Raw genomic sequence first — 14,468 nt, 5'->3', positions numbered from 1 at the left:
GTAGAGGTCAGAGGACAATCTCAATTGTCAGTGCACATCTCTCACCTTCTTTGGCAGAGTCTTTTGTTCACTGCTGTGTGGACCAGGCTAGCCCACCCACAAGCTTCTGAGGCTTTCCCCATCTCTCCTTTGTGTTTTGATGTAGGCATGCTGGGATTACAGATGCATGCTGGGATTACAGATGCATGCTGCCACTTCCAGCTTTACACAGACCTTGGGGATCTGAACTCTGGTCCTTACACTTTCACGGCAAGAGCTTTGCTAACTGAGCCATCTCCCCGGGTCTCTTTCCAGAGTTCTGCTAGAGTTGGAAAATTCTGGTTTTCCATTTGTAACTCTGTCGGCTGGAAAAGCACAGCACCATTACAGTACTCAGGCTTCCTGGATGGTCACTGAGACTTATAAGACAAAACCCAGCTCAAATTTTTATGTTCTATAAAATTACATAAACTGATATCCCAAGTTCCCCCTGCCAGACCTGTCTAGACAAAGAGCAGAGTGCACGGACAGCTGGGCCATGAGTCTAATGTTCCTTCCTCTTAGCATCTCTGCTAAATACAGCGCCACAGGAAGCTGGAAGAGCTGGGAATTGATTAGTGCTAAGAGTCTATTCCCGAAGATGGTAAAAGGTGAGAGGGCCCGGGCAGCGTAATGACCCCAGTAACAAAGACGGCAGGGACTCCAGCAGATCTGCTCATTAGAACACACAGCTACATGTGCCCATAAACTTCTGGCACTTATTATTTTTAGCATAAATCCCATTTCTGTCCATCTAACATAAATCCCAATTCTGTCCGTCTCACACACAGAACATTCTTGGGAAAAGCAAGGGTTCAGTACTGGCTTTGGCTTTGGTGGCAGACTTCAGAACATTGAGAAACAGCAATTCTCTGTAACAGACACTTCGCCTGATCTCTCTGAAGTTTGATTTAGTGTTCACAGCCACACTGTAAAGATCTGCAGCTTTAATTACCTGCAGTAATCGCCATCTATAAGGGCCCAAAGAGAGTCATTTACAGTGATCAGTCATAAAACATTATGACTGAGCAGTAAATGTGGGAGCTGACTGTCATGAAGAGGTGACCACTGTTAGGCAGCATGTGCTAATGCAGGGGCCAGCTGAGAAAGTCCAGCATGGTTCCTAAAGTCAAAGGCAATTCTGCAGCATAAATGAGTAAAACACTGAAAGTGTCTTTGGAGAAAGACAGACCTGGGTTCAAATCTCCACTACCAAGTGAACTGTGCAGGCCCATGCAAGTTATTTATCCCTTTGATTGCTTCCTCCCCTGTAAAATGAGGATGATACTGACCTTGTTACTTCTTTTTTCCCCTCCCCCAGTGAAGATTCATGGGGGTCACTTCAATGTTTTTAAAAAGACATAATATTAGCATATTGTATACACAGTAGATATTCAATAAATGGCTATTTTTACTATTACTGCCATAGTGTGCTTTTAGTAAACTTTGGGACAAACCACATTTCCCATCCTTATTTGTGTGCTAAAAGCTAGAGTTACCTGGTGAGACATTAGACTACCGTAATGGTTAAACTAGAGTATCCAGCTGAGCATGGTGATGCACACGTTTAATTCCAGTACGTGGGTCAGCCAGGGCTACACAGAGAGACACTGTCTCACGGCCTCCCGCCATCCACCTGGCAAAAATACTGAGTGCCAACTTAGAATCACCCAGAAGACACACCTCTAAGCATGGCTAGGGTCTATGAGGGGTTACCTAGATTGTGTTCACTGAGGTGGGGAGATCCACCCTAGGCATGGGTGGCTCCATCCTCTGGGCTAAGATCCTGGACTACATAAAAAGGAGAAAACAAGTTGAACCCCAGCATCCATCTCTCTTGGCATGTTGATGGTGGATGCTCTGTGACCTGCTGCCTCATGTTCTTGTCACCACTCTATCCCTGCTGAACCCTTGAGTTGTCAATCAAAATAAAGCCCCGCCCCCAATAAGGTGCTTTTGTCGGGTATTTTATGTCAGCAATGAGAGTAGTAACATACATGTCCTCAACACAAACAGCGCACTGTTACTAAAGCCATTGGTTCCACTCCGTGTGTCCCTCAGAAAATCATATGTTCCCGCTTTTCTGAAAGACGAGGTGTCAAAAGACAATTTAGTCCAACAAATCAATCTGGATTTAGAAAATCACAAACTTCCCCAGTATGAAAAATGTCGACAGGTGTTTCTTAATTAGTAGCCGTGGAACACTGAACTCATTCATAAGAAGAAATATACTGGGGATGACTGAGTAGAACAGAAAAAACAACCTACTAAACCCCACACCAGCGAGCTAACCAGTATTACTATTTGTACTTGACTATCCAGTAAAGATCGTTTTTCAGGGAAAATCACATTTATGATTTTACACAGATCCTCCCAGCCCCCCAAATTTCCTGTCTTTTCGTACTGGTAATGAAGGCGAGGAAGCCATAGGGTCTACCACATTCAATGGACCGGAGCAGGGCAGCGTGGGTGAGCTACAACGCTGGGGCTTTCCCTATAGTGTGAGTTTTGAACTATGATTCCTTCGTAGTCAAGTCTACAATCGAATTAACTTTAGGCCCCTGTCAGCTAACTTCAGAAAAGTTAAAAAAAAAAAATCAGACCACAGAGTCAAGGGCAATACTACTAGGGCAACTTCAAGTTCCAGCCCTAAAACTGGCACCATTAGTGGACTCCCACGCTGACATATCTATGTACGCTCATTTAAAGTGGCGTATTTAACAAGAGGGCAGAGGGAAGACGGTTTGCGGGAGTTATTAAAGCTGAGCTTTGTGGAGGAGTTCGTGAAAAATCTGATTAGGCAAATCAGCACCAGATGGTAATCCGTGCCCTTAAATACTCAGCTCACAATTGGCAGAAGTAAATGAATACTTACGGCCTGTTTACTGATTCCAACTGGGCAGGGCGGCTTGGTGAGCAAATTCTCCTGAGCGCTCACTCACTGAGAACAGGTACCTGAGATGCGTGTCGGTGCTGGGAGCTAGGAGTGCCACAAGCATCCTTCTTAGAGATCCCTGGGATGGAGCGCATCTTCCTTTATCTCCTCCACAGTATCAAAGGCACCGTTGCCAACAATAACTGCTGAACTGGTTTGCCTCAAAAGGACAAAGACTTGAGTTTGACCCACATAAAAGCCAGACATGGCAATGCATGCCTGGAATCCCAATGCTAGGGAGGCAGAGAGGAAATGACCTCTGGGGCTTGGTGGCCAGACAACCTAGCAGAATTGGTGAGCTCCGGGTTTAGTTGAAGACCCTGGCTTACAAAGGGTTGGGGGGGGGGGGATCAAGGAAGACATCCAACTTCAACCTCTGGTCTCCACATGAGCATGTATACATGTGCAGGAATGCACATACAGACACACACCCACAGACAGACACACACACACACACACACACACACACACACACACAGAACCCCGTTTCCAGTTTCACATCCACTTTACCCTTAAGCCTAGCCTAAGTTTGCTGTCGGTTCAAATGCACTTTGCTATGGCATTCCAGGGTGCCTCACAGCTGAGGGTGCATAGCTAGCACACTGCTGTCACACAGACCCAGTGTTCAGTGGGAGGGGTGTGGTCTCCATCTTCACAAAGCAATGCCAGGCTCTCAAAGGTGCAGGTGGAGCAGGGCTTTCAGAGAATCCTAGCGGGAGGGTAGGCAGGTGGTGCTCCCCGCCTGGGTCTCATGACCCAGGACATATATATGGTCTTCTCTCATAGAAGTCACTAGGTTGTGGGGAGGAGTCATGCAGACATTGTCTCGTCCCCAGTCTCCCATTGAGCAGTCTCTTGACTGGGTCAGTAACTTCGTGACTGTGTCAACAATTTTGTGATTGAGTCAGTGATCGTGAGACCAGGTCAGTGATCTTATGCCTGCATAAATGATCTGGCACTTGGTCAGTGTGGTAGGGTGGCAGTTTGCATAGGAATGGCCCCCATAGGGTCATATATCTGAATGTTTAGTCATTACAGAATGGTGCTGCTTGACAGGGATTAGGAGGCGTGGTCTTGTTGTGGTAGGTGCGGCCTTGCTGAAGGAAGAGTGTCACTGCAGGTGGACTTTTGGGTTTCAAATGCTCAAGCCAGGCCTAGTATCTCTCACTCTTCCAGTGCTTGCCAATCCAGATGCAGAACTCTCAGTTACCCCCCTGGCACCCTGTCTGCCTGCATGCTGCCATCCTCTCTGCCATGATGATAATGAACTGAACCTCTGAAAATGCAATCCCCAACTAAATGCTTCCCTGTATAAGACTTGCCATGGTCATGGTGTCTCTTCACAGCAAAAGAACATTGACTAAGACTATCGGTGACCTTTGGACGGCCCAGCCACCTTATGATTGTGTGAGTGCCCTTGGGAACTGGATCCCAAGCTCTTCTCTAAAAGTCTTGGTCTTCTAGCCTGTGAAATGGAGTTGACTATGGACTCCAGGGGAGCTAATGAGGAACCAGGGGGAGAGAATGGACATAAGAGCACGTCTATATGGTGTTCAAAGGAAGCCTTCACCTTTATTTTACCAAGTCCCTGGAGAACTATTTAATAGTTTGGAGAAACTCCAAATCTGCAGACACCCCAGAACAATATTTTACTCCTTGGTCACCTGAAATCATTCCGTAAAATCATGTCTTTTCCTCATTTTACATCTAAAATGTCTTGTCATAAAATGTAAAAGAATGCAAATATAATTTTCAGTGTGTTTTAGCATGCTGGCATATTTTAATAAAATCAGACTCCTTCAACACTCTTTTCTATGTAGTCAATGGAATCTAAATATTTGATGGGCCATGTTCAAAGATGTCGTACATGCACCAGCCATTTCAAAGCACACAGTCCAGTTCCCATCCTACACAGGGATCTTACAGCATTTCCTGATCACCTTCTGGGGTTGGTATTTCCATCCTTTTCTTCCAACTCTTATCCTAATTTGTTATATTTACTGACCCAAAGTATTTTATTGATCGTTCATCATAGCCATTTAAGTAGTATAGATGTGAATTTAAATTTCACTCAGGGACCATATGATCTTGGAAAGAAAAAAAAAAAAGCAAAAACCAAACCAAACCTCTTCTCTCACACTGAGTTACTGATATGCTTATTCCTAACTTTCAGTCAAAAAAGTGTATCACAGGGGCTGGGGAATTGGCTTGGAAGTAAAGAACATATAGTGATAGTGTTCTTCGTGTGTGTGTGTGTGTGTGTGTGTGTGTGTGTGTGTGTGTGTAGAAAGAGGAGAGAGAGAGAGAGAGAGAGAGAGAGAGAGAGAGAGAGAGAGAGAATATGTATATGTTCATGTGTGTTTGTGCTTGTAGAAGTCAGAGGTCAAATTCAGGTGTTGCTCATCAGGAGATAGGTTTCGCTTGTTTTTTGAAGCAAGGTCTCTGATTGGTCTAGAGCTCACCAATGCAGCTGATTGGCAGGCCAGAGAACAATAGGTGTTCTCCTGTCTCCATTTCCCTGGTGCTGTGATTACGCACACATGTCACCATGCTCAGCTTTTTATGTGGATGCTGGGAATCTGAACTCAAGCCCTCAAGCTCACTGACAAGCACTTTACCATCTGAGCCGAGTCCCCAAGTCCTAAGTATTGTCAATGAAACATGAAGTCGGTTTTTACCTTCTCTTCTTTGGTGGTGGCAGTGAAGGTAGGGCTAGGATGTGCATTTGGGGCATCATACATGCTAGGTAACTGTTCTATCACTGAGCTACAGTCCTAGCTTTCAAGGTCTTTCTGTTGATATTGAAGTGTTGGCGAATATCATAGCCTACTCTCATATTTTAATTTCATTCACCAATCTATTCACCTCATCTATCTGTCCACTCATTCACCCATCCATCCGTGTATCTATCCATCCATTCATCTGCCTACCCACCCACCCACTCACCTTCCATCCATCTGTCCATCTATCCAGCTATCCTTCCATCCAACTATCCACTCATCCACCCATCTGTCCATGCATCTATCCACCCATTCATCCATCTATCCAGTCACCCACTCAGCATCCATCCATCCACTCGCCCACTCACTGCCTATCCACCCACTTCCTACCCATCCTCCTGTGCCATGTGGGGCTCAGAAACAAAATATTTAAGTTGTCATTTTTACTTGCATTTTAGCTGAAAACGTAAGTAGAATACTGTGTGCTAACAGTAGTGATCATATAGACTGAATCCTTTAGTTGGGTGACCTGAAGCCAAACTCTGCAAATTACCCCAAGCGACCATGTGGCAAGCAAGCAGACAGAATGTCCTCGCAGGTCTGTGTGCTTCTGGGACTTTGCATTAGGCTACACTTGCACTTTTGCTGGGGATTCATGGACTTGTGCATTTTGTTTTAACTGAATGAATTCTCACAGAATGAAGAGTGGATAGAAAATTATTTCTGGGGAAAAACCACAGCTTTGGGGTACCTGGGATGCTAGCACAGAGGTCATGCTGAAATTGAAGGTCACATTCACAGGGAATACCCATGTGCCATAAGCATTTGACCAAACAATCCGATATTATCAAGACCAGGCAAGGTAAGGGTGTCCATTTACAAAGTGCTCACTGTCTCAGGATGAGACATCCAGATGGAATGGAGGTGCTATGGGGAAGATGACAGGAGAGCAGTGCCGTGCGGAATGAAGCTTCCAGGATCAGCGAGAGCCCTGAGACCCCATCCTTTCCTTCATATCAGTGAACGTTGTAGCTAATGACTGAATAAGTAGTCCTATACTAGGGGTAGTTGTTCACGGCTTCTGTCTTTTCTCACGTGGTCTCACGGAGGGAGCCCAGGCTAGCCTTGCATTCACTATGTAGCTGAGGATGACCTTGAACACCCGATCCTTTTCCTCTCCCTCCTGAGCACAAGGATCATGGGTACTTTACTACCAGACTCAGTCTACGTGGTACTGGGGATAAAACCTGGGGCTCAGTGCATGCTGGGTAAGCACTGTCCCAACTGAGCGACATCCTCAACACTCAGAGCTGCTTCTTCTCCTCCTCTGTTTTACTTTCTTCTTAAGTATTTATGTGTTTGTGTGTCTGCATCCGTGGGTGTGCATGTGAGTGCAGGTGGCATGTGGAGACCACAGAGGGCACTGGATTCCCTGGAACTGGGGTGAACAGGCAGTTGTAAGCTGTCGGACATGGGTACCCGAACAGAATCCAGGTCCTCTGTGAGAGAGAGCAGTAAGTGCTCTTAGCTGCTGAGTCATCTCTCCAGCCCACCATGACTTCTTTCTTTATAGAATGTCTAGAGAAGGACTCTGGAGACCCAATCTTAGATTGGTTCTGCCCACTACTACAAGGGTAGGTCTTGGTTCTGCCTACCAGCACCTGCCAGAGGGTGGGTCAGCATTTGCTGGGCAGGGCAAGCATGGTACCTAACTAGCTATGACCTCAAGACACAGAACCTATCCTTTATGTTTCTGAGAATTCTGGCAATGAAGCATCATGCGCCCTACAGAGCTGCAGCTAGAGTCTAAGCGGCTCGGCCAGGATGGAAGACCCAATGTCCCCACATTGGTTTGGAGAGTCTATTTTCAAATGCTTCCTATTGCTTTAGGAAGCCAACCCATGCCAGAGTCCATTCAAAGACTTACACCTGCTCCCTTTCATCCTTTTAATATTAAAAGCATGGGGAAAATAAGATAGGATTTCATTCGGGCACACAAAAGCCTGTGTTTTACAGGGCAGTCCTCTCGGATGGCTGTGCAAAGACGTTATTCCCGGGAACCCGCTTTCCACTCCTAACCATCTATGAGGGCTGCAGTTAAATTAGCATGACAGAGGACAAAAGAATGTTAAGTGGGCCTCAGAATTAAAAGCCGGGTTTGTCAGCCTGAAGGAGGATCAGCTAAAATGATAGGCTATCTGGAAATGCTGTTTGAAGAGAAGACATTAAAATGAAAGAGGTGAAGAAAGCAGGAAGGGGAGAGGCAGTCATTTCTGCTCTAATCTAAACTCCATCCCTCGCGGAGAATCTCATTACACTGGACATTTTGAATATTGGGTCAGAAGTGATGATGTGTCTAAAGTTCGTACGACGGCTTTTAAACAATGATTGATTAATCACTGTGCAGAACCCTTCCTATCTCCTAATGGTGGAAGAGTTCACATATTAATTCAGTGGGGAAGAGCCAATACGCAGAAGTTAACTTGATGTAAACTTTTCAAAACGAAAGGGCAAAGCAGGCTGACAGGTTTATAAAACTTGCCTGGGTCTGAACTCGGAATAGAAATGTCTACTTCCAGGTAAGTCCAGCCTATTTTGGTTTTTGGGTGTACACCTGAGCTGTGGGCGCTAGCTATGAAAGATTTACATGGAATGCTTCCCTGTGCCACCTAGGTCCTTATCATCTGGTGGCTTAGGTAATGTTAGAATATCAAAGCAAGTCTGCCCTAGCTAGGCAGTAAGGCTGCTCTGGGAGCCAGAATGGAGTGACCAGACTCTCTCCTTCCAGACTGGAATACCCACACGGCCCATGCCACACTATCTTCCCAACAACACACAAGGGGAGAAATGTTGATGCCTATTATTGCCATCCACTAAACAGGCATGGCACAGCATGTGGTGCCATTAGGGGACCATGTTTCAGCTCTCACACTCCATGCATCTTAAAAGTTTATTTTATCCATACACAGTTCTACCTTTTGCTTCCCATAAGCTTCATGTGCAGCCAAAATACCAGCCACTGAACACTGGGAGATGGTTTGGTTGGTAAAATACTTGCCTTCCAAGCATGAGGATCTGGCTTCAGATCCCGCATAACCCACATAAAAAGCCAAGCATGGGGACAGTCTCTGTAACCCCAGTGCTGGGCAGGCAGACAAGCAGATTCATGGAACGTACTGGCCAGCAGGCAGAGCCAATTGCTGATTTCCAGTTCAGTTTAGAACCCCGTCTCTAAAAATAAGATAGGAGCAACTGAGGATGACAACCACCTATGGCCTCTATGTAAACAATGAATATTACACACACACACACAAATTCTGGAAACGTCTCTTATTAGTAGGTGTCAGCTTTTTTAGGCTCAGAGGCAAGGTGAGCCCTGCTCCTCCCTCTATTTCTACATTATAGCGAAGGAGAGATGGGAGGTGTGATAATTCAGTTTTTAACTAATTGTAGTACGATACATCCAGAATTTAATTCCCAGCACTGGACCAAGCTGGTCACAGCCACTACACCAAGGTCTTTATTCTCTAGACAAAAGTAGGGAAACCATCTATATTCACCAAATACTAGTTGGCTGAAGTCCTTTTTGGTTCTTCTGGAACACTGGCTAGCAGCTTTTTGTTTCTTAAATTGTTAAGCTTCTCACAAAAGCCCACCTCAGAAGAACACAATACAGACATCCAAGGCTATAGACACAGCACTCCATTATGCTGCTGTACGGGGGTTGGCAGAGATGAAGACGTCCTAGAGACAGGAAGGCCGGACCAGAGTGGGAACCCCTAGCACTGTGAGCCGGAAGCCCAGACAATGATGGCTCAACAGTGGGGGTGGTAGGAACCACACCTTGACCAGGACTGCTTGGATGTTCATATCCTTGACCTTTCTATTAAATCAATCTTCAATCTTACTCCAGGGCCCCAAAGGTGAACTTGGGGAGATGGGGGGCTTTGTGCCTCTTTCCAATGTGGCCACAAAGGACAAATATAATTTTTCTGTTTTCCATAATTAATTTGACTTTTTTAAATTGGCATATTGAGGATGGTGGGGGGCTAAATCTGGCTTGGAACCCAGGCTATGGCTCCCTCCCCCCCAAGTTCAGTAAGAATGTGAATGGCTCTTGGGAATGCCTTATTCCATGAGGAATCCAGGTGTGGGTGATGAGACTGCCTACCAGGCTTCAAGCCCCTATGGGAGGAGACACGCCCATCCCAAGATGTAGCTCCCACCTACAAGGCACCACGCGACACACAGCAGCCACACTTAAGCATACATCCTTGAGGGGTTTGTAGATTTATCAAGACTTCTGGTCTTTAGAGGTTTTCCAAATAGAACTTCTACTGGGAAAATGCATAATTGGTTCCATTTAACATTTAGCTAAGTCTGATGTGTCAGGGGAAGGTTCGCCTAAGAATTAAAACAAGACCGGTTCTTCCACCTCCTCCCTTCCCACACCATATCTGGTTTTGATAAAAAGTGAAGACTACATAAGGGAACAGAATGCAGGGTCTTACCTAACATACATAAGTTTTTAGTACCAATCTCATTATAGCTCAACTTAAAGTGTTTTACCCGATGCCAATGAAAAGATAAAATTCTGCAAGGGAACAAGATGTAAGTCGTTTAATTATAATATTTATGAGTGGCTTCTTATATACGTTTTGGGGTAGCGCTGAAATTATTGCAAAAATTTTACATATTCCAATTATCTACCACCACGGCATTGCATTCAGAAAGGACTTTGAAAATACACTGTAATAGTTCTATTCTCTACCTCAGGTCAGAATAGCCCATTGGACGCCAGCGTGCTAACCATTTTGTAGCTCTGGGATAGGAGTATTGTGTGAACCAGAATTTCTTAAGGAATCATTTCCCCACTTCTAACAGGCTAAGGCTGATTTCCTTGGTTCTGAACCAGAATGGCACTCTCTTTGGCCATCATTATCCTATTTATATCACAATCGAGTGCTAAATCAGATTTGCCGAACAGAATAAATGCCTCTAGTTATAAAACTTGGCAATCATTAATGATAATCATGAGCTCTTTGGTAATACAATCTCTGTCCCTTGTTATTGCTGCTGAAAATGTCTTGGTCAGTCATGTTCACTTCTCCTGTGGCTCTTGACAAAGGCAGTTCTTTCAATAGCAGAGTGTCACACAAGGGGAGTGTGATGCTCCAGCTAATCAACGTGCATTAAAAGGCCCGACAAATCCTCGGTCTGCCTGGTACGTGATCTGGGGAGGAGAACTCAGTTCCTCAGAATTAAGGAGGCTCTCTGGGGCCGGAGGAATGGCTCAGTCAGTAAAGTGCTTGTTTGGCAAGCGTAAGGGCCTTAATTTTATTGCTTAGGACCCACATCTAAAGTTTGGGCACAGAGACAGGATCTACAATGCACAGTGCTGAGAAGGTGGCAATGGATAGATCCCTGGGGATCATCAGCTAGCATGCAAGTCTACCTGAACTAACGACTGAGAAAACCTGCCTTAAAAAAAAAAAAGGAGAAAGGTGGTAGAGACATCGCTCAGTGGGTAAGAGTACTTTCTGCATTATCAGGAGGATCCAAGTTCCAAATTCTAGTACCCACGTGAAAAGCTGGATTCTGGCCGGACTTATCACACACACACACAGACATACACATACATACAGACACACAGACAGACATGTTTAATCCCAGCACTTGGAAGGTAGAGGCAGGCAGATCTCTATGAGTTTGTTTGTGGTCATCCTGGTTTACATAGTGAATTCCTGGATAGACAGGGCTACAAGGAGATTCTATCTCAAAACAGAAACAATAACAAAAACTAGGTGTTGTAAAGTGTGTCAGTAGCCCCATTCACTGTGGAAGGTGCAGACCGGAGGATGGCTGGAACTTGCTGGCCAATCAAGCTTCAGGTTCAATAGAATACGGTGGAGAGCGACAGAACAGAACACTGACGTCCTCCTCTGTCCACTACATTTATGATTATAGAAACATGCATATAACCCTCCCACAAGTGTGCATGAACCATAATATGCTGCATACACTTGTATGCATTCATGTGAATACACACGCAAGATGTTTTTAAAAGGTGGGGAGTAACTGAAGAAGATACCTGGCCTTCACACTGTATGCAGAGATGTGTATGACACGCACGCACGCGCACACACACACAATTAAGAATGGAGAGAGGTGATGGTAGAATCACAACAGAGCCACACAGATCCCTTGTCAGGATGTCAGGAGTCTATGAGAACGTACCCTCTCAATTTCCCCAAATTGACACCCAGTGCTTACGGCAGACATCTCCCCTGTGCATTCTGTCCCTTCTAGCAAAGCAGTTGTTCTGAGATGCCAGGTGAAGCAAACTCTACAGTTCATCCCACACACTTCAAAAGCTCAAACAAAAAACCACTTCCTGCAAGCCTCAAAGCATATTCAGGAAGATGAAATCCATGTATAAATGCCTGTATGTCAAGAAGATTAATCCACAGATACCATACGCCCATGTGCCAGGATGGCACTCTGACATTCATCTTCCAAGACTCTTCACCACTGACATTTTCTCAGATGTTTTATTCCATGAAAGGAGACACTGCCAACATGTGAGGACATACCATTGGCACGAATGTTGGAAGCTGGTATAGCTCAGTTCATACTTGGGGTTATTTTCACTATTCTTTGAAATTAACTTTTTCATAGTAAAGTTTCAAAGTCCAAATATTTAAAGGTTTTCTTCAAACTAGAATTTCCCTGGAGAAATTGAATCTATCTATAACTGCGACCATGTGTATGCAGTCGTGTTGCGAGAAAATGAACAGATTATGCTTAGACACAGCTTATAAAATTCTGAGGCAGTGTCTAAAAATTGTCTGAGTTGGATTGGTTCTCACTTGGTAATAGGCAGGCCATGGGTTTGTAATCCTCCTGCCTCAGCCTCCTGAATAGGGGATGATAAGTGTGGCAGATAGATCTACCTTTTAAAATTCTGCTATTTTTTTTCAAAATTCATGCATGATTTTGTGTGTGTGTGTGTGTGTGTGTGTGTGTGTGTGTGTGTGTGTAAAACTTCTGAACATCAGTACTGTCCTACTACCACAGGCCTGGGCATTGATCTTAGGTACGTAGGTCACCAGGCTTCAAGCTCTTCACTCACAGAGCCATCTTGTTGGTCCCCAAAATAGCTAATTTAAACACAGCTGTATATGTGAATTTTCTTTTTCTCAAGGATGTTATTCTTAGGTTAACAGACTATAACCTACATTTTAGTCTCAAATAAGACCCAATCTGAAAAAGTTGAAACAATGATCTTGGCAGTGAACAAAAAAGAATAAACTTTTCTTTAAGTCTGTAAAACAAGTAAGATCTTGGGTGAAAAATATAAAATTCCTATCACCTGCAAATCATTCGAAGAAATCAATCTCCCTGAAGCCCTTCTAAGTATCAACAATGGATCAATACAAAGCCATAAACCATATCAGAGAAAGATGACACACTGCACAGTGTCCCATCATACAGAGGTTATTAATTGCATACAGCGAGGATCTCTTTCAGGACCAGCAGTTGGATTATTAAAACTCACGTGCTATGCTCAGGTGGATGAACGGGCTTGTCTTGTTCTCTCCATTCCTCTCATTCACAGCCTGCACGTAGTAAGCCCCGGAGTCACTTGCTTTTGTAGCAAGGATCACCAGCTGATTCTCCAATGTGATGGCTCTGTTTCAGAGATAAGACACGTCAAGGCCACTTAGGGGAACACAACAAAAAAAATTAGTTCATCGAGTCAACAATATAGTAATAAAGACCTAAACACGGGCTGGGAAGATGGCTCAATTACTAAAGTACTTGTTTTGAAAGCTTGAGAGTCTGAGTCCAACTCCCAGAGGCCATGTGAAAAAGCTGGCTATGATGTCATGCTTACAATCCCAGCACTGAGGAGGCAGAGATGAGCAGACCCTTGGGGCTCATCGGCCAGGCAGCTGCATAGTTCGAATGAGAATGGTCTTCACAGGCTCACATGTTGGAATGCTGGGTCCCCAATGTGTGGAACTGTTTGAGAAAGATTAGGAGGTGTGGCCTTGCTAGAGAAGGTGTGTAACTGGGGAGTGGGCTTTGAGGTTTCAAAAGTCCACAGCATTCCTAGTTGCCCACTCCCCTCTTTTTCTCTGCCTGTGGTGGTTGTCTTAACACGTAAGCTCTCGGCCACTGTTCCAGCTTTATGCCTGCCTGCCATGATAGTCACTGACTCATTGTCTAAACTTATAAGCAAGTCCCAGTTAAACTCCTTATCAGTTGCCTTTGCCATAGTGTTCTGCCACAGCAGTAAAAAAAGTAAATTAGACACCAATCTGTCCTACTTGGTGACTGTTAGGCCAGTGAAAGATCTTGTCTCAAAATACAAGAAGGGGTAGAGCCTGAGAAATGATTACAGAAGTTGACCTCTGGCCTTCACAGGAATGTGCACACACTCCCTGCACACTATACTCCCTGCAACCCCTCAAAAAAAACATAAAAAGAAGAAATAAATAGACAAAAATCAACATGTGAACTCACCAAAAATAAAAATAAAGAGAAATACTGTTGGCAATGGTCTTGTACCTTGTAAAGAATTGTCACTTGTATTGGTTTAATAAAATGCTGATTAAAAAGTAGCCAGGCAGGAAGCATAGGCGGGGTGACAAGAATAGGAGAATTCGGGGAAGAGGAAATGCTCAGCCTGCAGTTGTCACCCAGACACAGAGGAAGCAAGATGATAATGCTTCACTGATAAAAGGTAACAAGCCATGTGGTTAACACAGACAAGAATTATGGGTTAATGT

At 44.6% G+C, this 14,468-nt stretch overlaps 1 protein-coding gene across 1 annotated transcript in view; it reads right to left on the bottom strand.

The window, feature by feature from the left end:
- Nucleotides 1-14,468, bottom strand: part of LOC121465135 (protein sidekick-1-like) — a 955,042-nt gene that overhangs the window by 391,490 nt on the left and 549,084 nt on the right. Inside the window, exon 5 of the mRNA XM_041678320.1 lies at nucleotides 13,232-13,365. Within this exon, the coding sequence (XP_041534254.1) occupies nucleotides 13,232-13,365 (134 nt within the window). The remainder of the gene's footprint in view (nucleotides 1-13,231; nucleotides 13,366-14,468) is intronic.

The sequence above is a fragment of the Microtus oregoni genome, unplaced genomic scaffold, assembly GCF_018167655.1.
Source record: "Microtus oregoni isolate MIOR12 unplaced genomic scaffold, Mior012 000029F_ref0000214, whole genome shotgun sequence".
Classification (NCBI taxonomy): Eukaryota; Metazoa; Chordata; class Mammalia; order Rodentia; family Cricetidae; genus Microtus; species Microtus oregoni.
The sequence above is the reverse complement of the archived record's forward strand: the minus strand, read 5'-3'. Positions and strand labels throughout refer to the sequence as shown.